The following is a 27,217-nucleotide window of genomic DNA, read 5'->3' on the forward strand; positions in this document are numbered from 1 at the left end:
CCAGGCCCACAGCCATCCAGCCACAGGCCTACAGCCAGCAAGTCCACAGCCTGCCAACCAGCAAGCCATAGCCAGCGAGCCCACAGCCATCCAGCAGCTGAGGTTTGTATTAGGAGGTTCTGCAGCAGACAGAGAAACATCAGTTGTGACTGGATTAAATCCCTTAGTTTTCTGTGGCTTTGCAAAATGTCCCTGTCCTGATCCAGCAGTGTCACCAGTCCATCTCCGTGAAGATCTGCCCCAGGCCCTGACTCCGCTCTGCCAGCAGCACAAACAGTAAGTCAGCACTGGGGAGGAGGTGAAGCAGGAGCAGGCACAGTCCATGGGGTAAGGATGACACACTGTATAAAAAGTAGCAGCAGCGGGCACAATTCATCGAGTAAGGCTAGGTATTCACTTGCCATAAGATTTCGGTATTCTGTTCCAGCATACCAGAATCCAGGACTGCACCCAGGACCACGGCAGTAAACGGGGGAACACCGGCGTACAGCAGCCGCTATTACAATATGCTTGGTTCTGGTGTTGTATTCATATAATGATCTTGGTTCTGGTGCTGTATTCATGTAATGAGCTTGGTTCTGGTGCTGTATTCATGTAATGAGCTCTGTTCTGGTGCTGTATTCATGTAATGAGCTCTGTTCTGGTGCTGTATTCACGTAATGATCTTGGTTCTGTATTCATGTAATGATCTTGATTCTAGTGCTGTATTCATATAATAAGCTTGGTTCTGGTGCTGTATTCATATAATAAGCTTGGTTCTGGTGCTGTATTCATATAATAAGCTTGGTTCTGGTGTTGTATTCATATAATAAGCTTGGTTCTGGTGTTGTATTCATATAATCGGCTTGGTTCTTGTGCTGTATTCATGTAATAAGCTTGGTTCTGGTGCTGTATTCATGTAATGAGCTTGGTTCTGGTGTTGCATTCATATAATCAGCTTGGTTCTTGTGCTATATTCATGTAATAAGCTTGGTTCTGGTGCTGTATTCATATAATAAGCTTGGTTCTGGTGCTGTATTCATGTAATGAGCTTGGTTCTGGTGCTGTATTCATGTAATGAGCTCTGTTCTGGTGCTGTATTCATATAATGAGCTCTGTTCTGGTGCTGTATTCACGTAATGATCTTGGTTCTGTATTCATGTAATGATCTTGATTCTAGTGCTGTATTCATATAATAAGCTTGGTTCTGGTGCTGTATTCATATAATAAGCTTGGTTCTGGTGCTGTATTCATATAATAAGCTTGGTTCTGGTGCTGTATTCATGTAATAAGCTTGGTTCTGGTGTTGCATTCATATAATCCGCTTGGTTCTGGTGCTGTATTTATGTAATAAGCTTGGTTCTGGTGCTGTATTCATGTAATAAGCTTGGTTCTGGCGCTGCATTCGTGTGATGAGCTTGGTTCTGGTGCTGTATTCATGTAATGATATTGGTTTTGGTGCTGTATTTATGTAAGCTTGGTTCTGGTGCTGTATTCATGTAATGAGCTTGGTTCTGGTGCTGTTTTCATGCAATGAGCTTGGTTCTGGTGCTGTATTCATGTGATGAGCTTGGTTCTGGTGCTGTATTCATGTGATGAGCTTGGTTCTGGCGCTGCATTCGTGTGATGAGCTTGCTTCTGTATTCATATAATTAGCTTGGTTCTGGTGCTGTATTCATGTAATAAGCTTGGTTCTGGTGCTGTATTCATGTAATAAGCTTGGTTCTGGTGCTGCATTTGTGTGATGAGCTTGGCTCTGGTGCTGTATTCATGTGATGAGCATGGTTCTGGTGCTGTATTCATGTGATGAGCTTGGTTCTGGCGCTGCATTCGTGTGATGAGCTTGCTTCTGTATTCATGTAATAAGCTTGGTTCTGGTGCTGTATTCATGTAATAAGCTTGGTTCTGGTGCTGTATTCATGTAATAAGCTTGGTTCTGGTGCTGCATTTGTGTGATGAGCTTGGCTCTGGTGCTGTATTCATGTAATAAGCTTGCTTCTGGCGCTGCATTCGTGTGATGAGCTTGCTTCTGGCGCTGCATTCGTGTGATGAGCTTGCTTCTGGCGCTGCATTCGTGTGATGAGCTTGCTTCTGGCGCTGCATTCGTGTGATGAGCTTGCTTCTGGCGCTGCATTCGTGTGATGAGCTTGCTTCTGGCGCTGTATTCATGTAATGAGCTTGGTTCTGGTGCTGTATTCATGTAATAAGCTTGGTTCTGGCGCTGCATTTGTGTAATAAGCTTGCTTCTGGCGCTGCATTCGTGTGATGAGCTCTGTTCTGGTGCTGTATTCATGTGATGAGCTTGGTTCTGGCGCTGCATTTGTGTGATGAGCTTGGCTCTGGTGCTGTATTCATGTGATGAGCTTGGTATGGCACCACTACTTCTGTGCATACACAGTGTCCTCTCCATTCACTGCTATGGAACTTCTGAAATTAGCCAATACTCAGCTATTTTTGAAAGTCCCATAATGGTGAATTGAAGGGTGGTCATGCATGGTTGTGGAGATATGTCGGAGGGGGAGTGCCAAAAAGACTTCTCGCACAGGGTGTCATGTAAAGTAAGGCCGGCCCAGGAACCAACAGATTTGACCTAAGGCCTCTTTCACACGAACGATACGGATTCTCTCAGGATGCGTTCGGTGAAACTCGCACCATTTTGCAAGTTCAGTCAGTTTTGTCTGCATTTGCAGTCAGTTGTTCCACACTGGTGCAATCCGTTTGATCCGTTTTTCATGCGCGTATAAAAAAAAAAAGGAAGGGTTACAAACAGTGTTGAGCTAACTTCTGTTTTAAGTTCGGCGTCTAAAGTTCGGCTTCCGGTTAGTGGAGAATTCCGATATGGATTCCGAATTCCGTTGTGGTCCGTGGTAGCGGAATCAATAATCGGCCATTATTGATTCCGCTACCACGGACCACAACGGAATTCGGAATCCATATCGGGATTCTCCGCTAACCGGAAGCCGAACTTTAGACGCCGAACTTAAAACAGAAGTTCGCTCAACACTAGTTACAAACAATAACGCCTAGCAACCCTCAGTGAAAAACGCATTACACCGGGACTGCATCCGGATGCAATGTGTTTTTCACTGAAGCCCCATTCACTTCTATGGGGTCAGGGCTGCGTGTAAAACATAGAATATAGAACATGCTGTGATTCTCACGCAATGCAAAACTGATACATGAAAAAAAATATACAGAGACCCATTGAAATGAATGGGTCCTGATTCAGTGCGGGTGCTATGCATCGCGTGGGAAAACTCACTTATGTGAAAGGGGCCCACGGATGTTATCCTGGCAGTCTGCTTGTATTCACGCTTTAACTCCGATACAGGGATTCAGACTTCGCTGCAGAGGAGCCACCAGACCATTACCTGCTGGAGTAGTCTCTGTGTAGCAGGCAGCCAACCCATGGGGGTCATTGACACCAACCTGGAGCACCAAAAGGTAGTTATAGACACGCTGAGATCCAGGCTGGTGGAGTAAGTGCAGTATAGCAAACAGTCTGAGGTCGGGGCAGAGCAACCTTCAGCACTCCAGCTGTTGTGAAACTATAATTCCCAGAATGCTCCATTCATTTCAAGTATGCATGCTGGGAGTTGTAGTTCCACAACAGCTGGAGTGCGGTAGTTCACATGCAAACAAAGTAGAAAAAACTATAGAAAGCCGTTCCCATACACCAGTCCTGCCCAAGCCTGGCACTGTGCTGTGTGCCACATACGTAAGAGCAGTGCTCTGGGGTCATTCTAACACAAACTGGCGCCGTCCTATAGACGTCACTACATAAGCTCAGTGCCACATATACCACAAGGCGCTGGCACCGTCCCACAGACACGTATAGTGCCACATACGGCAACTGCATGTTCTGTCAGCGTGGTATAAAGGCCCGTAGATGACCCCGGTACTGTCATGTGGACGCTCACACACTAGCACAGCCCTCCGCCACCCTCCTACACCGAACAGGCCGGTGCACTCACTGCCAGAGCAACACGTACAGGAAGTGCCACGTGTACTAAGCACGCATGCGCGGGGCCGCCCCGGGGCTGGGACTCTGCACTTCCTGCTACCTAATACCCAGCGCTAAATTCTTACATTATCGCCAATAGTCTCGGGCCTGCTTCATCCTGACCCCAGCCTCCGGCCACCGGCCAAGAGGAGCCACGATGTGCGACTAAGCTCTCCGCTTCCAGCTGTCACCTCAGCGGTATCTCCGAACGGGTGTGTTCTCCGGATCCCTCCCTCCTTCACCGGGCTCAGCCACCATGTCCAACGCCGGGTACAACTCCCAAAATGGGGGATCAGGGCCGCCGCACTACCAGAACGGTAAGCACGGGGGAGGGGGGCTCTGGAACGTGTGGTCACCTTGCTGGTGTGCACAGTCCTAGGACACGTAGCGCCCCGTGTTGCATAAGAGGTGACCTGAGTGGCTATGCTGACAGCAGGGAAGGGGTTAAGTCCTATAGCTCTATAGGTCGGGCTGGAGCTGGCTTCCTTCAGGCTCTGGAGACCAAAGGTCACAGCGTTTCTTGTGGGGCTGGAGGCTCCAGCTGTCACCTTTGGTCATTGCCTGGTGATGTCCAGGTAGGGATGGCTGATGGGAGTGGTGGCTCCTGAGAGAAGGTATTTCTTGTGTTCCCTGCTTTTCACCATATATTAGGCGGTGTAAGATCTGTGCTGGTTCTCTCTCCTGTCTTCACATAACCTGATATCTCAGGAGCAGGATCTTGACGGTGTCTTGTTCCTGAGGATAAATCCATGTCTTCTTACGTAAGTCAGATCACTGAAACTACTGGTGGACCCTAGGACGCCACTTTCTGAGCTTAAACATTGACACGAGTGCCCCAGTAGTTGTGGAGTCACCTCATTAACCCCTTTGGGGCCTCCAAACAGAGCTTTTTTTCTATTGTCGCATTGCAAGCGCAGTAACGTTTTATATTTCACTGGCAGAGTATCTGTATAGAGGAGAGGTTTTTGTGGACCGTTTGTATTTTTCAGTGGCGTCATTTTGTGGTACATATAACCTAGCAATTACCGTATATAACTCTCTAATAGGAATGATAGAAAGAACAGCAATTCTGCCGTTTCTATCACGTTTTATATGTAGACTGTTAAACGTGTGAGTTTTCGATTCTAATTTGCTAAATTATAAATGATAAAACATGTCAAAAACACTAATTATTTTCTTTAACTAATTATATTTTAGGCAATTATGTCCACAGGTAGATCCAGTACTAATAGTCCATTTGTGGACATGGCGGCACAGTACGGGGTCCCCCTGCGGGCATACTGTACAGATAGGCACTGAATGGCCGTCAGTCATACTGCAGCACCTTGTAGTGCTGTCTCACTACGATACATGACCAGACACTGGTGGGTACCTATCAGCTCCGTTATACTGGGCCATACATAATATGGAAAGTATCAGATCCCTATACATTGTGACCACCCTGCAATCCAGCAGTAGTCATACTTGCTAGGGTTGTCACGATACCAAACTTTTGGTTCAGTTTCGATACCAAGAAAAAGTATTGTGGTATTTCGATACCACAAAAAATACCCACATACCTTATTAACCTCCACGTTGCCGGCTCAATATGATTACGGCAATACCAAATTTATATAGTTTTTATTGTGCTTTATTACTTATAAATCTGACTTTTATTTTTGGTCTACAGAGCTGTATGAGAGGTGTTTTTATTTGTTTTTTTTTAACACAATTTTTGGGGGGAACAAAGTGACAAAAAAATGGCAAACTGCTTGTTCTGTTTTTTTTCCCCAATACGACTGAAATATTTTAGTAGTTCAGACTAGGGTTGTTTCGGGTATCGATACTAGGCCTAGTATCCGAGAACATGGAGCGCGCTGCTGTCAGCGTGCGCCATGTTCCCTCAGCTGCACAGAGGAGAAGGGGTCACTCCCCCCCCCCCCCCCCCCGTTCCGCCGACGCCAATGAGGAGAGAGAGGGGTGGAGGAGGGGCAGTGCCCCCACCCTCTTCCCCTCCACAGTATTAAAATCATTGGTGGCAGTGGCCACAGGGTCCCCTCTTCATTGGTGGTGCAGTGGCAGGTTCTGATCGGAGCCTCAGTAGTGTAATCCTGGGGCTCCGATCGGTTACCATGGCAGCCAGGACACTACTGAAGCTCTGGCTGCCATGGTAATCTCCCTGCTGCTGTGTGTACAGAGTACAGGGCAGCAGGGAGAGTGTGAAGTCCTACTCACCCTAATAGAGCTCTATTAGGGTGAATAGGACAAGGGATGAAAAGATCCCAGGTTCTAGCCCCTAAGGGGGGAAATAGTTATTAAATAAAAAGTTGAAGAAGAAAAAAGTAAAAAAAATAAAACAAAATATTAAGTATAAATGACCACCCTTCCCAATTTTACATATAAAATATATAAACAAACATTTCACATATTGCCACGTCCGAAAAGTCCAAACTATATTAAAATATAAAAAAAATCTTTGTCACCCTGTTCCCCCCCAAAAATATGATCGGACTCTTCTATTATGGGCCAGACTTTCCATAAAATGCAGAATGCACTCAGCTTTTTTTGGCGTTTTTTATTTTTTTCTGCGTGTTATCGAATAGTATTGAGTATCGCATATTTTATTTTTTCCAGATTTTTTTAGATGTAGAATTGGGAAAGGATGGTGATTTAAACTTTTTAATATTTGTGTTTTTTTTTATCTTTTAAATCCTTGTCCCATTCACCCTAATAGGGATCTATTAGGGTGAATGGGATTCTGACACTCCCTGCTGAGCTGTGCCTCGTACACAGCTTAGCAGGAAGCTTACCATGGCAGGCCTGGGAACCTTCAGCAGTGCCCAGTCTGTCATGGTAACTGAATGCAGGCCTGCAATTTCACTGCGGGGGCTGTAACCTCATAGATGCGGCATCTGAGGGGTTAATTGACCAGTTTCGTCATGATCGCATTTCCCTATCCTTGTGACTGGGTGCGTGCTGTGTTATACAGCCAGCACCTGCCACTTATGGAGCAGCCCGGCCTATACAATTCTCTGTGCATAATACTGTACGTGTACGGCATTATGCCTTAGGCTACTTTCACACTTGCGTTCAGAGCGGATCCGTCTGGTGTCTGCACAGACGGATCCGCTCCTATAATGCAAACGTTGGGATCCGTTCAGAACGGATCCGTCTGCATTATAGTTCAGAAAAAATTCTAAGTGTGAAAGTAGTTCAGACGGATCCGTCCAGAGTTTACATTGAAAGTCAATGGGGGACGGATCCGTTTGAAATTGCACCATATTGTGTCATCTTCAAACGGATCCGTCCCCATTGACTTACATTGTACGTCTGGACGGATCCGTTTGGCTCCGCACGGCCAGGCGGACACCCGAACGCTGCAAGCTGCGTTCGGGTGTCCTCCTGCTGAGCGGAATGGAGGCCAAGCGGAGCCAGACTGAGGCATTCTGAGCGGATCCGCATCCACTCAGAATGCATTGGGGCTGGACGGATGCGTTGGGGGCCGCTTGTGAGAGCCTTCAAACGGAACTCGCAATGTTGCTTGCTATCAATATGATGCACATGGAGGTAATGTAATAAAATAATGTGCCTTATGTTTATACTGTACACAACATAAAAAGAACATACCTATAAAAACTGCACAAAACCTCCTGCAGCAAGATCTTCCTGGAAGCTGAAAAGTTAAGGGGCTTTTAATGATGTCCTTGCCATGTGATCAGTAACAATTGGATGTTATTGGTCACATGGCTATGACATCATCAAAGGTCCTTTAACTTTTCATCCTGCAGCACAGTGCCGCAGACGCGGTGAGCTCCTGGTATCTGCACTGCAGCAGTGGCAGAAATCCCTGGATACGAGCCGTGTATAATGCTGACACATTATACATGGCTCGTATCCAGGGAATAAAGGAAGCAATATGGATAGTCACAGTACATTAGTGATTGTCTTGTATTTACCTGGTCTACATGATAAACTCCATTTGCTGGAGTGACACAACCTCTTTAATGGCATGGGTAGTAGGGACTGATGTGAAAAAATTTGGTGTGCCGATTTAAAAAAAAAAAAAATTATTGTCACACACTTGGGCTAATTAATGAAATGTATTTGATCAATTGCCCATGACTCAAAGCATATGATTACTGTAAAATCTGCTCAACCTCCAGAGGCTGTCAGATACAGGGTCAGTTAACCAAATAGAACAAGGCTTTCCGCTGCAGACCACTTAGCTGGTACTTTGTAACGCTGCAGCAGTTATACCCTAGGTGGACAGATCCTAAGACTGTGTACATTATTGTGAACAAAGATTTCAGGGTCTAGAAAGCAGTGTTAGTCTTTCTGGCTTCTAAGGAAAAAAAACTGCAGCATTTTGTGTGACACTTCTAGGAGGTGCCGGAGTGTGTGCCTAATGTATGACGAGGCATACAGTCTGTGCGTCTAGACTAAAGTCTCCAGGGTCCTGGCATAAATGTTAGTGAGTTTGCTCCACCACAACACCCCTGCCACTCCCCAATGTTGAGGGTGGTATATAAACATTGTGTATCCTAAATGCAGGGGCACAGGTGTTTAAATAGTCACAAAATGGGGTCTTGTGATTTTTATTTTTAACGCCAAGTACTGGTGTAGGGAGTCATGATAGATTATCCATTAACTGCAAATTGTATGTGCCATGGGAAGGGAGCTGCCAAAACTTGTGTCCTAATGTGTAAAATGTTTGAACTGGTTATAAATTAGTTTGTGATGTTCATGAACCTAATGGTAAATGTTTCTCCAGATATAGGGACACCTGGGACACGTTTACGAAGGCCTTTTTACGCCGTTCTTAGTTTGATTGTCAGGAACAAAAGGTTCCTACCCGCAATTGTTTGCTCGCCAGTGAAGGACACCGCTGTATTTACATGCAGTGATCTCCTCCACAGTATAAGGAGGAGTGATCCCTAATGCTGTCACTCTTCCCCATACAGATCGTTGTTTGGCGGGTGTTTACTCAGCTGCCGGCAAACAACGATTTAGGTTTCCACACATGATTCTATTACCCGATGAATGATTGTTTTGCTCGTTCATCAGGTAATCAGTGGCACCTTTAGACCTCCAGATAATCGCTAACGAGTATACGCTTGATTCCAGGCCCATGTAATGGGCCCCTACGTAACTTTTAAGAGGTCAGACACTGATTTTGGTCTAGAAGTCTGGTTCATGATTAGGGTTGCAGTTCATCCTAAACACATTCATGTTGAGGTCAGGGCTTTGTGCAGGCCACTCCAGTTCCTCCACACCAAATTCCTCAACTGTGTCTTTATGGACCTCACAGTCATGCTGGAACAGAAATACATAGATTACTTTTACCGGTAATCTGTTTTCCATGAGCCCATGACAGCAACTGGGGGAGGATCTCTCACAGGTGCTGTCATGGGGCGTAATGGAAAAAAGCAATAAATCTGCATGTGTGAATATAGTCTTACTCTGCTAAGAAATTGTCCACCCAAACTTCCTACCATCAGTGGACTGGTGTATGTGTATCGCCAGCTTACTACTACTTGCCATGCCTTCACTGCTTGATTCCATTGGTAGTGGAGCCTTTTATTTTCTGTAGGAGCCCCCGTTCCTCCACAAGTGGCCCTGTTTGTTTCTGTGGCTAATATGCGTATAGGTGATTAAACTGACAGAAGGTGGTCTCCACCAACCAGTGACCACGAGCCATGTACCTGAGCCTCGCTGTCTGGTCAGTGTGATTTGATGAGATCTTAACCATCTCATCAGATTAGCATTTCCATGGGGTTTACAGTAAAAGCTTATATTAGACGTACAGATAATTGTACAGATCATCATTAGCAATAGTTCGTAGTAGCGCTCGTTAGCCATGATCTGGCAGTGTAATACTGCCACAGATTACCTGATGAACAACCCAATGCTCATTCATCGGGTGATTTGGAATCTTTTAGCAGTTTTAAAAATCGTTTGCTGGTGGCAGATTGTGCTGTGTAATCACGATCTGCTGCTGGCAAATAATGATTCAGTATGGGGACGAGCGATGGCATTAGCATCGCTCCATCCCATTCTGAGGAGATTTAGGCACACAATGTTGTTTTGCCGTCCGCAAATTGCCGTCCCATAATAGATCAGTCCTATCCTTGCCTGTAATGCGGCTAATAATAGGACATGTCTTATTTTTTTTGCAGAACGGACTCGGAACGCACACGGTAATTTCCATTTTATTTTTTGCAATCCCATTGAAGTCAATGGTTCCACATTGTTCCATTTTTTTGCGGAACCAGACAAAGATTACGTTTGCGTTCAGGAGCCCTTAGAGCGTGGGACTGGAGCCTTTGCCACAGGCAGGCTACTTATGGTTTGGCTGCTGGATCCCACTGGCGCGGCTGCTGAATCATCAATTTGTTGGCAGCACGATCTACCGCTGGCAGACAATGATTTTTAAACCTACTGAAAGATTCCAGTTAGGGTGGGTTCACATCTGCGTTCTCCATTCCGTTATGGCTTTCCATTATAACATGGTTATAACGTAAAATAATGGAATCCATAAGCTGGAAGTCAAAACGGAAGCCTTTAAGAGGCATGAGACTGTGCACAGGCGCGATGCGATCCCGGCCAGTGAGGGTGCCGGGCGCATGCGCTGAAGATAGCCGGGGACACTAGTAGCCGCCCAGCGAAGTGAATATTGATGAGCTGGGCGGCGCTTCAAACGGCAGTTGTGGCGAGGCTGGCTGGGCGCAAGCTGAGGTGAAACACCGCCCCTTGGGCAGATTGAACCCGATTCCAACAGGTTATAAAACTTCACATTACTGTAGTTATAAGGTGGACAGGGGGGATACTTACATGATTCTTATACACTTTATAAGACCTGTATGGTCATATATATACCTTAATATGCTTTTTGGCCCTGTCAGTGTCCCTTTAAGTTAATTTTCATGGCAAAGAAGGACTATGCAATTCATCTGATCACTCTTCATAACATTCTGGAGTATATGCAAATTGCTATTATAAAAACTTAAGCAGCAACTTTTCCAATATTTATGTAATTATCAAAACTTTTGGCCACCACTGTACATATTAGGTATCGCCGCGTCCGTATCGACCGGCTCTATAAACATATCACATGACCCAGATGAACACCGTAAAAAAATTAAAAAAACTGTGCTAAATAAACCATTTTTTGGTCACCTTACATCACAAAAAGTACAACAGCAAGCGATCAAAAAGGCGTTTGCCCACCAAAATAGTACCAATCTAACCGTCTCCTCATCCCGCAAAAAATGAGCCCCTACCTGAGACAATCGCCAAAAAAAAAAAAAAAAACTATGGCTCTCAGAATATGGAGACACTAAAACATGATTTATTTATTTTTTGTTTCAAAAATTATATTATGTAAAACTTACATAAATAAAAAAGTATACATATTAGGTATCGCCGTGTCCGTGACAACCTGGTCTATAAAAATATCACATGATCTAACCTGTCAGATGAATGTTGTAAATAACAAAAAATAAAAACTGTGCCAAAACAGCTATTTCTTGTTATCTTGCCTCACAAAAAGTGTAATATAGAGCAACCAAAAATCATATGTACCCTAAACTAGTACCAACAATACTGCCACCCTATCCCGTAGTTTCTAAAATGGGGCCACTTTTTTGGAGTTTCTACCCTAGGGGTGCATCAGGGGGGCTTCAAATGGGACATGGTGTAAAAAAAAAACAGTCCAGCAAAACCTGCCTTCCAAACACCGTATGGCATTCCTTTCCTTCTGTGCTCTGCCGTGTGCCCGTACAGCGGTTTACGACCACATATGGGGTGTTTCTGTAAACTACAGAATCAGAGCCATAAATATTGAGTTTGGTTTGGCTGTTAACCCTTGCTTTGTAACTGGAAAAAAATTATTAAAATGGAAAATCTGCCAAAAAAGTGAAATTCTGAAATTGTATCTCTATTTTCCATTAATTCTTGTGGAACACCTAAAGGGTAAACAAGGTTTTTAAAATCAGTTTTGAATACCTTGAGGGGTGTAGTTTATAGAATAGGGTCATTTTTGGGTGGTTTCTATTATGTAAGCCTCACAAAGTGACTTCAGACCTGAACTGGTCCCTAAAAATTGGGTTTTTAAAAATTTCTGAAAAATTTAAAGATTTGCTTCTAAACTTCTAAGCCTTGTAACATCCCCAAAAAATAAAATATCATTCCCAAAATGATCCAAACATGAAGTAGACATATGGGGAATGTAAAGTAATAACTCTTTTTGGAGGTATTACTATGTATTTTATAGAAGTAGAGAAATTGAAACTTGGAAATTGGCAATTTTTTACAAATTTTTGGTAAATTTGGTATTTTTTTATAAATAAAAATAAATTTTTTTTTTACTTCATTTTACCAGTGTCATGAAGTACAATATGTGACGAAAAAACAATCTCAGAACTGCCTGGATAAGGCCTCTTTCACACTTGCGTTGTTGGGATCCGGCATGCACTTCCGTTGCCGAAGGTGCCCGCCGGATCCGGAAAAACGCAAGTGTACTGAAAGCATTTGAAGACGGAACCGTCTTCCAAATGCTTTCAGTGTTACTATGGCACCCAGGACGCTATTAAAGTCCTGGCTGCCATAGTAGGAGCGGGGAGCGGGGGAGCGGTATACTTACAGTCCGTGCGGCTCCTGGGGCGCTCCAGAATGACGTCAGAGCGCCCCATGCGCATGGATGACGTGATCCATGCGATCACGTGATCCATGCGCTTGGGGCGCCCTGACGTCACTCTGGAGCGCCCGGGGAGCCGCACGGACGGTAAGTATGCTGCTCCCCCACTCCCCGCTACACTTTACCATGGCTGCCAGGACTTTAGCGTCCCGGCAGCCATGGTAACCACTCTGAAAAAGCTAAATGTCGGCTCCGGCAATGCGCCAAAACGACGTTTAGCTTAAGGCCGGATCCAGATCAATGCCTTCCAATGGGCATTAATTCCGGATCCGGCCTTGCGGCAAGTGTTCCGGATTTTTGGCCGGAGCAAAAAGCGCAGCATGCTGCGGTATTTTCTCCGGCCAAAAAACGTTCCGTTCCGGAACTGAAGACATCCTGATGCATCCTGAACGGATTTCTCTCCATTCAGAATGCATTAGGATAATCCTGATCAGGATTCTAACGGCATAGAGCCCCGACGACGGAACTCTATGCCGGAAGACAATAACGCAGGTGTGAAAGAGCCCTAAATCAAAGCGTTTTAAAGTTATCACCACTTAAAGTGACACTGGTCAGATTTGCAAAAAATGGCCTGGTCCTTAAGGTGAAATAGGGCTGAGTCCTTAAGGGGTTAAGTCTCAAAAGATTATGCTGCCAGAGCCGCCGTGAAACTGTCCACCTTGATCGGACATTGACAGTGGCTGAGGTTCATACGCCTTATTAGCTGGAGAAACTAACAGAAGACACATGACAAGACCTCTTTAACAGGGTTGGTGGCAGAGAAGATTGGAATGATTCCAGTCACCACCTGTAGCATCATATGATACGCTCGTGAGAACTTCATGTGGTTTTCTACAGTAATAATATGGTTGCTGTGGATTCCTGTCACATGAATTGTGACATTGTGTAGGCTTCTCTTCAGCTTGGCTCAGTGATGATGCAGTTTTATGAACTGGTTTATTTTGTGCTATTTACACTCCATTTATTTGGTCAGTGATTGAGTCAAAACCTTAGTGAAGCCTCCACACAGATCAGGTGTAAGGAAACTGTTCTGTGTTTTTGACTCGTATCTGGTTTTGAGTCACAATAACTGATTTAAAATCACTGACCAAATAACTGAAGAATGAACTTGGCCTAAGGCCTCTTGCACACGTGCTGCGGCCTGCAAATTGCACCCAATGCACGGGCACTGACTGTGGGCCAGCCGCATGCTGATCGCAACCTCATTCACTTGAATGGGGTCCGCCATCCGTCCATTCCGCAAAAAGATAGGACAAGTTCTATCTTTTTTGCGAAACGGAAGCACGGAACGGAACCGCACGAAAGCACTCTGTAGTGCTTCCGTTCCATTCCGCACCGCATCTCCGGATTTGCAGACCCATTCAAGTGAATAGGTCATCATGATGCGGAATTCACACGGACGGTGTCCTGTGTATTGCGGACCCGCCGTATGTGGGCCACAGGCAGCAAGAGGCCTTAGTGTGGTGCAACCAGTGTCTCGGCTACTTTAAGGCCTTTTTACACGGGCAGAGGATCTGGATAATTATCTGACAAATGATCAAGTGCTTGTTCATCGGGTGATGGCATCTTTCATGCAGCTCTTAAAATCTTAGGACTGTATTACATCCAGCAGGCGACTGTCAGGAGGGAAGCGTTCCCTCCCGGCAATCGCCTGCTCGTTTTTGGAGGATACCACTGCTATTACATGCAGCGATCTCCTCCTCAGCCATCGCTTGTCCCCATACAGACTCGTTGGTTGGCGGGTAGTGATTAAAAAGAAAGATCTGCAGTCGGCAAACGATTATTTTCAAACCAGTTTGAAATTCTGGATTGCCCGATGAACGAGTGTTTGCTCGTTTTAGTCTACTATCACACTCGCGTTTTGGCTTTCCGTTTGTGAGATCTGTTCAGGGCTCTCGCAAGCGTCCAATACAGATCAGTTTGCATTCTAATGTATTCTGAATGAAAAAGGATTCGCTCAGAATGCATCAGTTCAGTCTCCATTCCGCTTTGGAGGCGGACACCAGGACACGCACAATGTAAGTCAATGGGGACGGATCCGTTTTCACTGACACAATAGAAAACTGATCCGTCCTCCATTGACTTTCAATGGTGTTCATGACGGATCCGTCTTGGCTATTTTACAGATAATACAAACTGATCCGTTCATGACGGATGCAGACTGTTGTATTATCTGAACGGATCCGTCCATAAAAGATCCGCACAAAACGCGAGTGTGAAAGTAGCCTAACGGGTAATTGTCGACAGTATTACAAGGTTCGTTGCCAATCCTTGCCCAGTGCATTGACTCATGTAAAAGTACCCTTACTGTGGCGTGCACGTTTTCTCTATATTTTAGAAAACCTGCCTGAAGCAAACCTCCAGTGCAAGAGCACGCCACAAACGTATCAGTACATTTCACTACAACACTTGCTTAAAGCTTTACGCATTTTAAATAACTGTCCCTTTCTCATCCAACTCCCCTATAGTCATGTACACTTGGATCAGATGAGCATTCAGTGGGAGTGGTAAGAAGCGGCTGTTAGGCTGCCCCATAACCATGAGCTTCTTGGAAGAATTCCTTGGAGGGTCTGACCAACTTTACTTATGGCTTGCTGAAATCCTAGGTACCTTAACTTGGATTATCTGGAGTCAGCACTTGATGCCCCAGTTGTGAGTGCTCTGCGTGTCTGAGGAGCACCAGGAGTAGACGACTCAGAATAACCTACCATTCACACTAGGGTTGCACTATGCATCAAAAGAACAGTACTATTTCTATACTTTGTGTCTCATTTCTGATGGAGGGGTATTCCTATCATAATGATCACTGTTAAATCTGTTAATGATTTGACAGTGATCATTTTTGTAAGTATAATGGATTAACCAATTCCCACCGTTTAGGAGAAAATTCATCCCCACTTACCTCATTGTTGTCATTCGGTCTCCCCTGGTTACAGCCACCACTCTTCTCCGGAATCCCGGTGGCCGCGCTTGCGCAGAAGACTCCTTCTTTACTCCCGGCCAGGCCGCTCGCTGTCCTGAATGCGCATGCGCGATGGTGACTTCTTCCTGGCCAGAATAGTACAGAGCCGTGAACGCGCACGCCGACTCTGTACTATACTAGACAGGAATAAGTCACCATGGCGCATGCGCGGCGGCGTGCGCATTCAATCCAGCTTGCGGCCCGGCCGGGAGAAGACTTCAATCAAGATGAAGCCCGCCCCAGCCACAATCCAGGAAGCGAACGGCGCGCTGGCAGCAGGTAAGTATTAAAATGCAAAGTGGGATAACCCCTTTAAGCTACACGCAGCTTACTAGCAGGTCCATCTGTGCAGAGAACATGGCATGCACCCTACATATTTGTCTACTACAGAGATTATGGCATGTGTACTGCTTGGTGCATGCCATGTTCTCATCAGTGCCCACTCACTGCTCTTTAGTAATGCAGTGCCACCCACATCACGTTCCTCCCTTTTTTTCTTTCCACTGCCACTAATGATATGTAGTCTGGGCTGGGAGTGAGTGAGGGGAGTATCACAATGGGAGGGAGGACAACAGTGACACAGCCAGCCGGTTCATGATGATGTGCCAGTGCCCCTGCCTGCTTGTGTCACTCGCGCCATTGGAAGTCGAGCATTAGTACAGTACCTGTTTTAGCAGCCAGTGTAGAGGAAATTTGGGGTTAATGTGATCTCGCATCCACCCCAATGTTGCCATTATGTGAGGTAAATGATGGGGTGACTTTAATATTAATGTGAGGCAAACGGGGTGGGGGCAATTTATCATTTCCTCCCACACCACTTTTTTTTTGCCAACCTCATGTTTGCGACTTTTTAAATGCCATTGCAGCTAAATCTAGGCACAAGTGTAGTTCCTACACCACCCTCGCCACTTTCCTGTGGGACTTCCCTGTCAAATTTTATATTCTTTTACGCCAGTTTTCTTATGTAAAAGAAGGAAATGTATAGCAGCTCAGAGCTGCCATTGATTTCAGTCAAGGGCATTGATGTCACGGACGTTCCCGCGACAGGTGGCAGGAGATCTGTGAGCCTGGCAACATGTGATTTGATCGGACATGTTTTCTGTTTGGATCAACACAAATGTGTTGTTTCTGGTGCTTGCCACACCTTCTTTCTCCAGGTGTGGCTATTATGGTTATTTAACCTTCTCTATTTATTGTTGTTTCTCCCAATATGCTATGCGGTTTATAGCTTCAGTTTGAGTTGTGGATAGCTGGTGTGTGGATCTTGGCTGAGTTCCTGGTGCTGCCTTAGCCACTTGAAGTTAAGTGTTTTCTTTCCCTTTTGTATTTTGTTTGGGTTATTTTGTGTTTTGCATTTCCCTGTCATTTGTATTAAGGCCTATACCAGTGTAATACTGTACTGCGGCGGCAGCAGGAAGCGCACAGCGTCATAGCAACCAATGACGCCATGCGCTCCTGCACTCAGAAGAAATCCAGGCTGGTATCAGATGGTCCGTGTTCCACGGATGTGTGCATGAGGCTTTACGGTGATGAGATGGCTCCTCTCCGGGAAACGCTGGGAGAGTCTTCGTACAGGAAAACGGAAATCCCGCCGTAGTCACCTGCGCCGCTCCCGGGACACGAGGCGTGCGATGGAGAGCGCCTAGCGGGCACATGAGCGCTGCCACATACATGTGTGTCACTCCGTGGCTAGCTGACACTGACAGCCAGTGGGGAGAGGGAGTGATGTCACTCGGCTTAACCAGTCATGTGCACCGCCTGGCACATTGTTAGCCTTGCAGTCTTAACTTTCCAGTGGCTGCGCCCGGCTGCTGGTGTGCTGGGCCTATTTTCAAGCAGGGGCAAATACCCAGGCGCCAGGACAAAATTCCTGATCCCCATGGCGACCTGGCACCTGGGATTTGTTGAGCCCTAAGTTAGGACATTAGGTATTCCTCTGTATGAACTCTCCTACCTCTGGGGTCTGTTCATACTGGTAGTTAGTCAGGACTTTGATTAGGGTTTTACTAGGAGGTGTCCATCTCCTTTCCCTAGTTTCCAGGCTTTATTCCCTCACCCCTTTCCCTCCTATGTTCTGTGTGGTGTTTCCCTCCCACACCAGAACGTGACATTTGAATGCAGGAGGATGTCTAATCTATGATAAATTCCCCCTATGGCGTTATTAATTTTGTACCTCCATGTGCCTGTAAGTAAACGCATCATTTACCTCATACGTTACCCTAAGGCCTCATGCACACTGTCATTGTGGGCCTCAACCATGCGGAAACCGCGACTGATCCAGACCCATTCAACTTGAATGCGTCTGTGATCCGTCCGCACCGTAAAAAAATAGAACTCCGTAGTGCTTCCATGGGCTTCCGATCCGTGCCTCCGTTCCGCACCGCATTGCATCTCCCGGATTCCGGACCCATTCAAGTGGACATGCAATTTTATGGGTAAAATGGCCGTTTTCCAGCAAAATCAAGCAACATACAGTCAATTAGGAAACCATTACAAACCTATCCTTGGCTTTAACACCATATATTGCTTCTGGGTTAACATACTGGTAGGAAGGAGGCGAGGACCCTGCCTGTGCAGGCTTACAGTCTACAGGAGAAGAACAATATAACATAGAAGTCCATATTCTGGTATCGTGACAACCCCAATTCGCAAAAATAAAATTTATACTCCTTTCACTACATGTACCTAAGGTTGCACGATTTATCACATTAATTTGATTTAGTCACTTATTTGAGTCCGAAATTTTTTATTCTTGTGACATTAATTGCCTCCATTTTGGAGCACTGTATCAGTGCAGCAAGTGCGGGTCTTTTTAAGTCCCTACTGCCCGTGCTAGTAATCCCGGTGCAGGCTGCAGGGATCCTACTGTAACGGCCGCTGGGGCAGGAGGCGTGTTGTCGAGAGAGTGCACTGCTGCACACTTCTCCCTAGAAGTTCCTGAGAAGATGGCTTCATATTGAGCCTGGGGAGCAGAGTCCAGTATATCTAATGTATAGTGGGGAGTACAGGAGGATATATATATATATATTTATATTTATATTTCTTTCTATAATTACCCATTGCTCGGGTATTTATTTATTGCAATTTTATATTAAATAACAGTGACTTTCACAGTGGCCGTCCCATTAAAGGGGTTGTCCGGGTTCAGAGCTTCCGCCCGGCAGTGTGTTTGACATCAACGGCTCTGATGAGCGGCCTTTAGCGCTGCCCTAGCTGTTTTACTGGCTAGGGCAGCGTTAAAGCCCGCCCATCAGTGCCGGTGACGTCACTAGGCTTCCTGGCAGCCCCATGGAGAGCCCGGTTCGTCACCGGAACTCAAAAGGAGAGCATCGGAGCATGAACTGCTCTGATGCTCAAGTCAGGGGGGCTGCCTGGGGGAAAAAATGGAGGTATGTCCGGGTTCAACTCTGAACCCGGACAACCCCTTTAATGGTGACCGCCCCTATAACAGTGACTTTCATAGTGCCTGCCCCACGATGCCCGCCCCTTCAACAGTGGCCTCCACGATGCCCGCCCCTTCAACAGTGGCCTCCACGATGCCCGTCTGTTTAATAGTGGCCCCTGCCCCCCATGCATGTAGCAGTGTAGTTGTGCCGTCATACGACTGAATATTTCAGGACCTGCGAACTGCTAAAACCTGTAATCAGTTATTGGAACCTGGAATAGGACCTGCGAGCTTCTATTGGCTGATAAGGGACATGTGACCGTGTATATGGCAGTTAGGCTGGCAGGCTTGTATTGGATAATGCAGGTAATTTTTTGGGAATATGTCTGGAACGGTACGTCCTAGAGAGCTGAGACCCCCGCACGATTTATTTCCAGGTAGCAAGGGATGTGTATACCAAGTTTCGTTGAAATGGGTGGTTGTGTTTTTTGAGTTTTTGTGGAACATACACATACATATATACGCCTTTTTTTGTATTTGTGTGTGTGTATGTGTGGATAGAGATATATATATATTTTACACACACACACACACACACACACACACAAAGAAAGTAGGACTGCACTCCAGAGTAATGGTGAAATAAAGTGTTTAATCACCCATAGTATGGCAAACTTGCGACGTTTCGGCTCACAAGGAGGAAGGCTCTATATCTATATCATGCACACAAACGTATTTTGTTTCCATGTCTGTTTGCGTTTTTAGTTGTTTTTTTTTTTTTTGCGTATAAGATGTGGACCCATTCATTTCAATGGGTCAGCCAAAAATACGGACAGTACACCGTGTGCTGTCCACATCAGTATCTCCGTTCCGTAGCCCCGCAAAAAAAAAAAAATAGAACATGTCCTATTCTTGTCCGTTTTAGGCATTGTTACAGTGGATCAGAAAAAAAAAAACGGATGTCATACGCTTTTGTTTTTTTTTAGGATTGCAAAACACATACTGTCGTGTGCATCTAGCCTTATAGTCAACCAGGACCTGAAGGAAAACTCAGATATTGTTGTTCGAATTCAGAATGGAAAAATGAAACTTGTTTCTTTCTTTTAATTAAGATGATTTGCACAGATGTTTGATACCTGATGCTTATAGGCTGCCCTTTCCCTAAGTATGTGGTTAATTCTCTTGGTACTCGGTGTATAGTAGTTTACTTGTGGTTTATTGGTGTAGATTTGTCACTGAAAATTAGCAGTATCGTATGGTACAAAGCGTATGAACAGAGTTGTAGTAGAGGTGGCCATGTAGCTTGCATATTGGTAGAGTAATTTGATTGCTTTGAACTGCATATATATGTATACATTGGTCATTCATGTATTAAAAATGTATATTTTTATTCTTTCCCCAGGTCCTCTTCAGAACTCCACAATGTATTCACCACAGCAACCATTGGGACAGGGCTATGTGTCAGCACTGCCAGGCTCATACCCACAACAAATGCCAGCTAAAGCTCCTCCACAAGCAGGCCCTGGACTGTATAGCTATGGTGGCTCTCAGACTGTTCCACAACCAGGAATTCATCAGGGATCTGGCCAGGCTTTCAATAGACCACCTATTGGAACATCACCAGCCCCACCCGCTGCAAATACAGCATCTTCACCAAGGATGCCTCTTCCCTCTCAGAATTCGGTTGGGCCACCAGCATCAGTAGGCAGCAGTTATCCTCATGGAAGCCAGCCAGCCCAGTCAGGCTGGCAGTATTTCCCATCACCCTTAAGTCATGGACAGGCTCCTCCTATGACCAATCATGTGTCGTCCATGGCAGGAGTCGCACCTGGCCCACCACCAACACTTGGAAGTTCCCAGCCACCCACTACTCAGCAGTATGGAGCATCATATGGAGTTCCACCTCATCAAAACAGTTTTATGAGTTCAGGTAGTATATGAAATCTGCATGCACTCTATAGAAATTGGAAATTTTCAGCCTTTTTTTCCCCAGTACTGTAGTATTTATCCCTGTAAAGCATTTTAGTAAGCTTGTTTAATTTATAAATATATTGCTTATCCAATTTTTTATTTTTATTTTTAATTGGTTGCTGTGCAGTGGGATGAAACAGTGCCAACCAACATATTTGACTTGGGGTGAAACGTACGGATGTTATCCTGGCTGCTCACTGGTTCTTACTCTTTAACCCTTTATTCATGGATCTGGACTTTGCTCCATGGAAGCCACCAGACTGCTGCCACCTGGAGTAGCATTCGTGTGATTGGCTTCTGACTAACAGGGGTCAAGAGACACTGGTGCGTAGCACCAAACGGACAGCCAAACTTGTAGTCAGAAACAGGCTAATATCGGGGCAGAGTACATTTTGAATCTGTAAAACAGTCCAAAGGTCAGTGTAGACAGTAAAGGATCAGTGCAGTAATCTGGTATGGGTCAGGTAGTGAAGAATCAGAGTTTGTTACACTGGTAGGCAAATGGCAGGCACTAGCAAGCAAGGCAAACCTATTGCTCAGGCACCCCCCCACTGTGGAAATTGCCTTAAGGCCAGCCATAGGCTGGTGGAGATTAAGGCGCACGTGTGCTGACCTTTTAAGAGCCAGAGGAGGAGCATGCTCTAAGGTCATAGTGGGAGGGACTAAGTTGGTAAGTAGACCGCATCCTGTGTGGAGGGGCAGAGCTACCTAGATGGTTTTACCTACCGGGAGGGCACATAGACTGGGAGCACGGTTGTGGAGTGCTGTAACACTTGTTTTATCCAGTGTGAGACATAATGCTTGTTTGATAGGGTTGATCATTCTGACAGAGGCTCTTGAAAGAAAAAAGCACTTTAGCCTCATGCACATGACCGTATCTGTTTTGCGGTCCTTAAACCACGTATCCACAATAAAACGGATACCTTCCATGTACAATCTGCATTTTCCTCAGTCCCATTTATTTGAAATGGCTGTTCTTGTCTACAGAATGGACAAGAATAGGACCAATGAATTTAAAACTGGGGAGGGAGGGAGGGGGGTGTGCCCCTCCTGCCTGGCAGCACATGATCTCTTACAGGGGGCTATGATGCGCACAATTAACCCCTCAGGACCTGAGGGGTTAATTGTGCGTATCACAGCCCCCTGTAAGAGATCGGGTGCTGCCAGGCAGCAGGGGGCAGACATGTACACAGTTCGTAGGATATTCTAACTTGAAGCGTCCCCATCACTATGGGAACGCCTCTGTGTTAGAATATACTGTCGGATATGAGTTTTCACGATCTAACTCAAATCCGATGGTATATTCTAACATAGAGGCGTTCCCATGGTGATGGGGACGCTTCAAGTTAAAATATACCATCGGATTGGAGAAAACTCTGATCCTATGGTATAATAGGGACTCCTGACTTTACATTGAAAGTCAATGGGGGACGGATCCGTTTGGCTCCGCACGGCCAGGCGGACACCAAAACGACTTTTTTTTTCATGTCCGTGGATCCTCCAAAAATCAAGGAAGACCCACGGACGAAAAAACGGTCGTGTGCATGAGGCCTTAGTCTGTGAAAATTAGCCACCCACAATTAGTTTTAATAAGACTCATGAGTTATGGTTTTTGCCAGTTAATTAATAGAACCACAAACCTGAAAAAACAAATAAGTGATGTCTATGAAGATTTTTAAAAGTAAAACGTTGCAGTGAAATAGTTTTCAGATCTCATTCTCATTTTTGATATGTCATGCACTTTTAGGCCTCTTTCACTCGAGTGACTTTTTTGTGCGTTTTTTTTCCCACACATCAGTTGTGTGTTGTGTGAGAATTGCAGCATGTCCTATAGGCCTCATGCACACGACCGTTCTTTTGGTCCGCTTCCGAGCCGCAGTATTTGCGGCTTGGATGCTGACCCGTTTACATCAAAGGGCCGCAGAAGATGCGGACAGCACACAGAGTTGCTCCGTTCCGTGGTCCGCAAAAAAAATATAACCTGTCCCTATTCTTGTCCGTTTTGCGGACAAGAATAGGCAGTTATATTAATGGCTGTCTGTGCCGTTCCACAAATTGCGGAACGCACACGGACGCCATCCGTGTTTTGCGGATCCGCAATTTGCGGACCGCAAAGCGCACAACAGTTGTGTGCACGAGGCCATATTCTGTGTTTTTCGTGCAGCCCTGGTCCTATACAAGTGAATTGGGCTTCCCTGAAAAATGCATTGCATCCAGCATTTTTTTCACTGACTGTTGCTAGGAGATGTTGTTTGTAAACCTTCAGTTTTTTTTTTTTTTTTTTTTCACGTGCGTGAAAAGCTCATCCAAACTGATTGCACCCACGCAGAAAAAACAAACACTGAACGCAATTGGAGACAAAACTGACTGAACTTGCTTGAAAAATGGCGCGGGTTTCAATGAACGCATCCTGGTACAATCCATATCGTTCATGTGACAGAGGCCTCAGGGTGTTGTGCACACACTCAAGTCATACAGCTTGTGGCTTTCTGTAAGGCTGAGGCCAGATATGTTGGCTGCTGCACGTTTTACAGCCAGTCGAACTTTAAGGGTACGGATTTCTCTGGATTTCCACACCAAAATCTCCATGTGTTGTGGATTTTAAAGGGGTTATCCAATTTCTCACACAGCCTCCCCCCATGTGCCGGGCCCCTCACAGGTAATATACTTACTCCACACCGCTGCTGCTGCTTCTCCCTGTACATGGATGAAAACATCCAGTGTCGGCATCGCGGGTGACGCTAGGGAGGCTTGTCCCCATCTGCCATTGCCTGCTGCCCCCCGACACAGATGGTTTTATCAGTGTATAGGGAGAAGCGGGGACCAGGAGCAGCGCCAGAGCAAGGTAAGTATATTACCTATGAGGGGCCCAGCACATGGGGAGGGGGCTGTTTGAGAAATTAGATAACCCCTTTATTATGGACTTGACCCTGTTCTCACCCTTTGCTTTGCAAATGGTGAATTACAGACTAAAAGTTGCCAGAGGCACTTGAGACGCCATGTATTTATTTAGTTTATATTTACACAGAATCAGTCTGTGTGCCAAATCTGCCCTGAAACCACCTTCCATTGTTTTCAGTGGTAGGCCACGCTGCAGTTCATGTGGCCGAGCATTTTTCACATGCAGTTTTCCAGACTGCGCCAAGAATGAGATTGTTGGTGTGGTTACCACACGGACACCTTGGAGAGCTGCGGCAGAAGCCAGCTCAGTTTACCTCTAATGGGTCTAAACCGAGAGTGGGACGGCAGCAGTTTCTGCGGTGGGATTGTTTGACGCAGTCAGAATCAGTCGTGTGAACCGAACATGTAAAACAATGTGCTATGTGTACATGGGATTTAGCAAATCCCATCCACTTTCCTGGTACTGTAATACTGCGCACAGAAAATCCTTGTATAGCCATTAACGCTGAAGCAGATTTTACTCTGTATTTCAAGAAGTGAAAGTGAAGATCTGCCAGGTCTCTACATTCGATTTTCAAACTCTGCAGCGTGCTATGAATTTGCAGGGATTTCTTGGAAAACCGCATTCACTTGTGTTGTAAATTGTCCGAGAATTTCAGTGCAAAATCCACTACAATTTCGTCATGCCTTGATCTCTGAAGCCTTATGTGGAGACCCCAAAAAGCTCCCCCCGTTTGATCAGCCTTGAGTTCAGCCGGATTCATTGTAGCGAACGATCAGATGTACTTGCTGTACTTGCTCACAGAGCTTTGCCTCCACTGATTTGTGGTCATTTCTCGGTATGTACCGGTTGTCACTGAAAGTAAGTGAAAACAAGCCTACAACAAAGGATATCCTAAAGTATTAGACTTCGTATACAGCAGTTAAGCTTTACTTTCATAAAACCCAAAAATCCACTTTAAAGGGACTTTAATGTTGATGTCCTATCCTTAGTATAGGTAATCAATTTCAGATTGGTGGGGGCTGACTCCCGGTTCCCCTGCTGACCGGCTGTTCTGCAGTACCCCAACACACACCCACACCGCCCTGTCCACTGTGTAGTCAATGGAGCTGCTTACCGCAGTGCTGCCGCCATGCACTTCAGTGGGAGAAACGCAGCAGTAACCACTCTGTGGTTCCGGCACCAGAGCTACTGCAGGGGAACCAGGAGTCGGACCCACGCCAATCTGATATTTAAGACTTAGCCTTAGGATAGGCCATAAATATAAATATCATACAGAAGCCTTTTAAGCTTGTATATTAGGGGACTGCAGTATATACAGTTCCCAATATATTACCTTTTAAAAGGGATTTCTGGGGAGATCACTAAAAAAGGCCAGAAAAGATTAAAACCTAAAAGCCATCCTCACTGATTCCACTGCCTTTCCAATATGGATCTAGTTCCTGCTACGTTACACTCCGTGGTCCCATCTTGATACACAGGAAATTGCTTGGAATGCCCACTTTGGTGAGGTCTGTAATGCTTTTATATTTTATTAGAAAAAAATAATTTTATTACATTTTTTTTTTATTTATTTTTTTTGTTTGTTTTTTAGCCCTTCCTTGTCCCTTGATCTCTCTAGAAACCATTTAACCTTTTAACTGAAAACCAGTTTGCAGCCTGCGGAAAAGCACTGTATCTGTTGGGCTGTGCTTGTCTGTAGTCCACAGTGTCGCCTGTTGAAGGGCTAGAAGGATTTTATTTTTTCTCCATCGGTGATGCCTATGGGATACACAGGCTTGTGGAGGTCTCTGTAGGAACGGTCATAGAATAGGCAAGATTAATAGAATGTATTTTATCTGGTCCTCATGGTTCCCATGCAGCTTGGCAGTAGCAGAGATATCTGGCAGCAGTTCCTGGAGCCCCTGCTCCATAGTTGTAGGGAAATGGGACAAATAACTGTTTGGGCAGTATCTGCGTCTACCATCTACCACGTTATGTTTTGCTGGCAGTGTAGTCGGCATCTTTTACAGTAATAGACATGCTGTTGGTATCTGCCTCCATTACTTTACGACTTAGCGATTGTTCTTTGTCGATTGATGCAATATAATTTATTCAGCAAATAAGCAGTCAGGTCTTCAAGTTGATGTTCTGGAAGCAAGTATCTGAGCAACGTTTTCAAAGGCCACATTGTCTCAATTCACTCAATATTCAGTGTTGACTCTTCTTTCTCAAGACTTCTGCAATTCGCCCTGGCCTGCTGGATAACAGCTTCCGGGTTAAATCCTCACTGATGACAACCCATTCTTCTGTAATCCGTGCTTGGAGTTTATCTCAATTTCTGTGTTTTTACTTGTCCACCCACTTTGAGGATTGGCCACAGCTTCTCCTGACATGGACCCAAAATTTCAATGTTTCGGTCACAAAGGCACTCGGTTACCACTTTCGCCTTGTGACATGGTGCTCCAACATGCTCTAAAAAGCTTGTTCATCACCATATTGCTTTTGGATCGTTTGATGCTTTTGCAGTATGATTTGATACCATTCATTATTCATGGCAGTGTTCTTAGACAAAATTGTGAGAGTGAGGCCACACATGAGTGGTCTTGGCATAACACAGTAGCGCTAACCTTTTTTAATCCCCCCCCCCCCCCCCCCGCGGTATCACTTTTCTAAATGTATTAAACAGTCTGAAGGGGGCTTCATCAGAGAAAATGACTGTAACCCAGTCCACTGCAATCCAATCCCTGTACTTCCTACAGAATGTCAGCCTGTTATTGATGTTTTTCTTAGAAAGAAGTGTCTTCCTTGCTGCCCTTCTTGACACCAGGTCATCCTCCAAAAGCCTTCACCACTCACACCTGCCTGCTGCCATTTCTGAGCAGGCTCTGCACTGGTGGTGACCCGTTCCCATAGCTGAATCCTCTAGAAAACTGTCCTAGAACTTGCTGGACTTTTTTCGGTGCCCTGAAACCTTCACAGCAATTGAACCTCTCTCCTTAAAGGGGTTGTTCGGGTTCAGAGCTGAACCCGGCCATATGCCCATTTTCAACCAGGCAGCCCCCCTGACTTGAGCATCGGAGCAGTTCATGCTCCGATGCTCTCCTTCGCCCTGCGCTAAATCGTGCAGGGCAAAGGCATTTTTTGGAGTTCCGGTGACGTACCGGGCTCTCCATGGGGCTTCCAGGTGGAGGCTTCTGCCCAGCAGTGAGCCCGGTGATGGCATCGGCACTGATGGGCGGGCTTTAGCGCTGCCCTAGCCTGTAAAACCTGCCCATCAGAGCCGGTGACATCACCGAACACACTGCTGGGCGGAAGCATCCGCCCAGCAGTGTGTTGTTGTAAATAAGAGCCCCTGCCCC

At 45.6% G+C, this 27,217-nt stretch overlaps 1 protein-coding gene across 1 annotated transcript in view; it reads left to right on the forward strand.

Annotated features, from left to right (window-relative positions):
• Positions 1-3,985: 3,985 nt before the first annotated feature.
• Positions 3,986-27,217, forward strand: part of SEC24A (SEC24 homolog A, COPII coat complex component) — a 112,800-nt gene continuing 89,568 nt past the window's right edge. Inside the window, exons 1-2 of the mRNA XM_040442582.1 lie at positions 3,986-4,299; positions 20,406-20,933. Of these exons, the coding sequence (XP_040298516.1) occupies positions 4,239-4,299; positions 20,406-20,933 (589 nt within the window). The 5' untranslated portion in view covers positions 3,986-4,238. The remainder of the gene's footprint in view (positions 4,300-20,405; positions 20,934-27,217) is intronic.

Source organism: Bufo bufo, chromosome 1, assembly GCF_905171765.1.
Source record: "Bufo bufo chromosome 1, aBufBuf1.1, whole genome shotgun sequence".
NCBI lineage: Eukaryota > Metazoa > Chordata > Amphibia > Anura > Bufonidae > Bufo > Bufo bufo.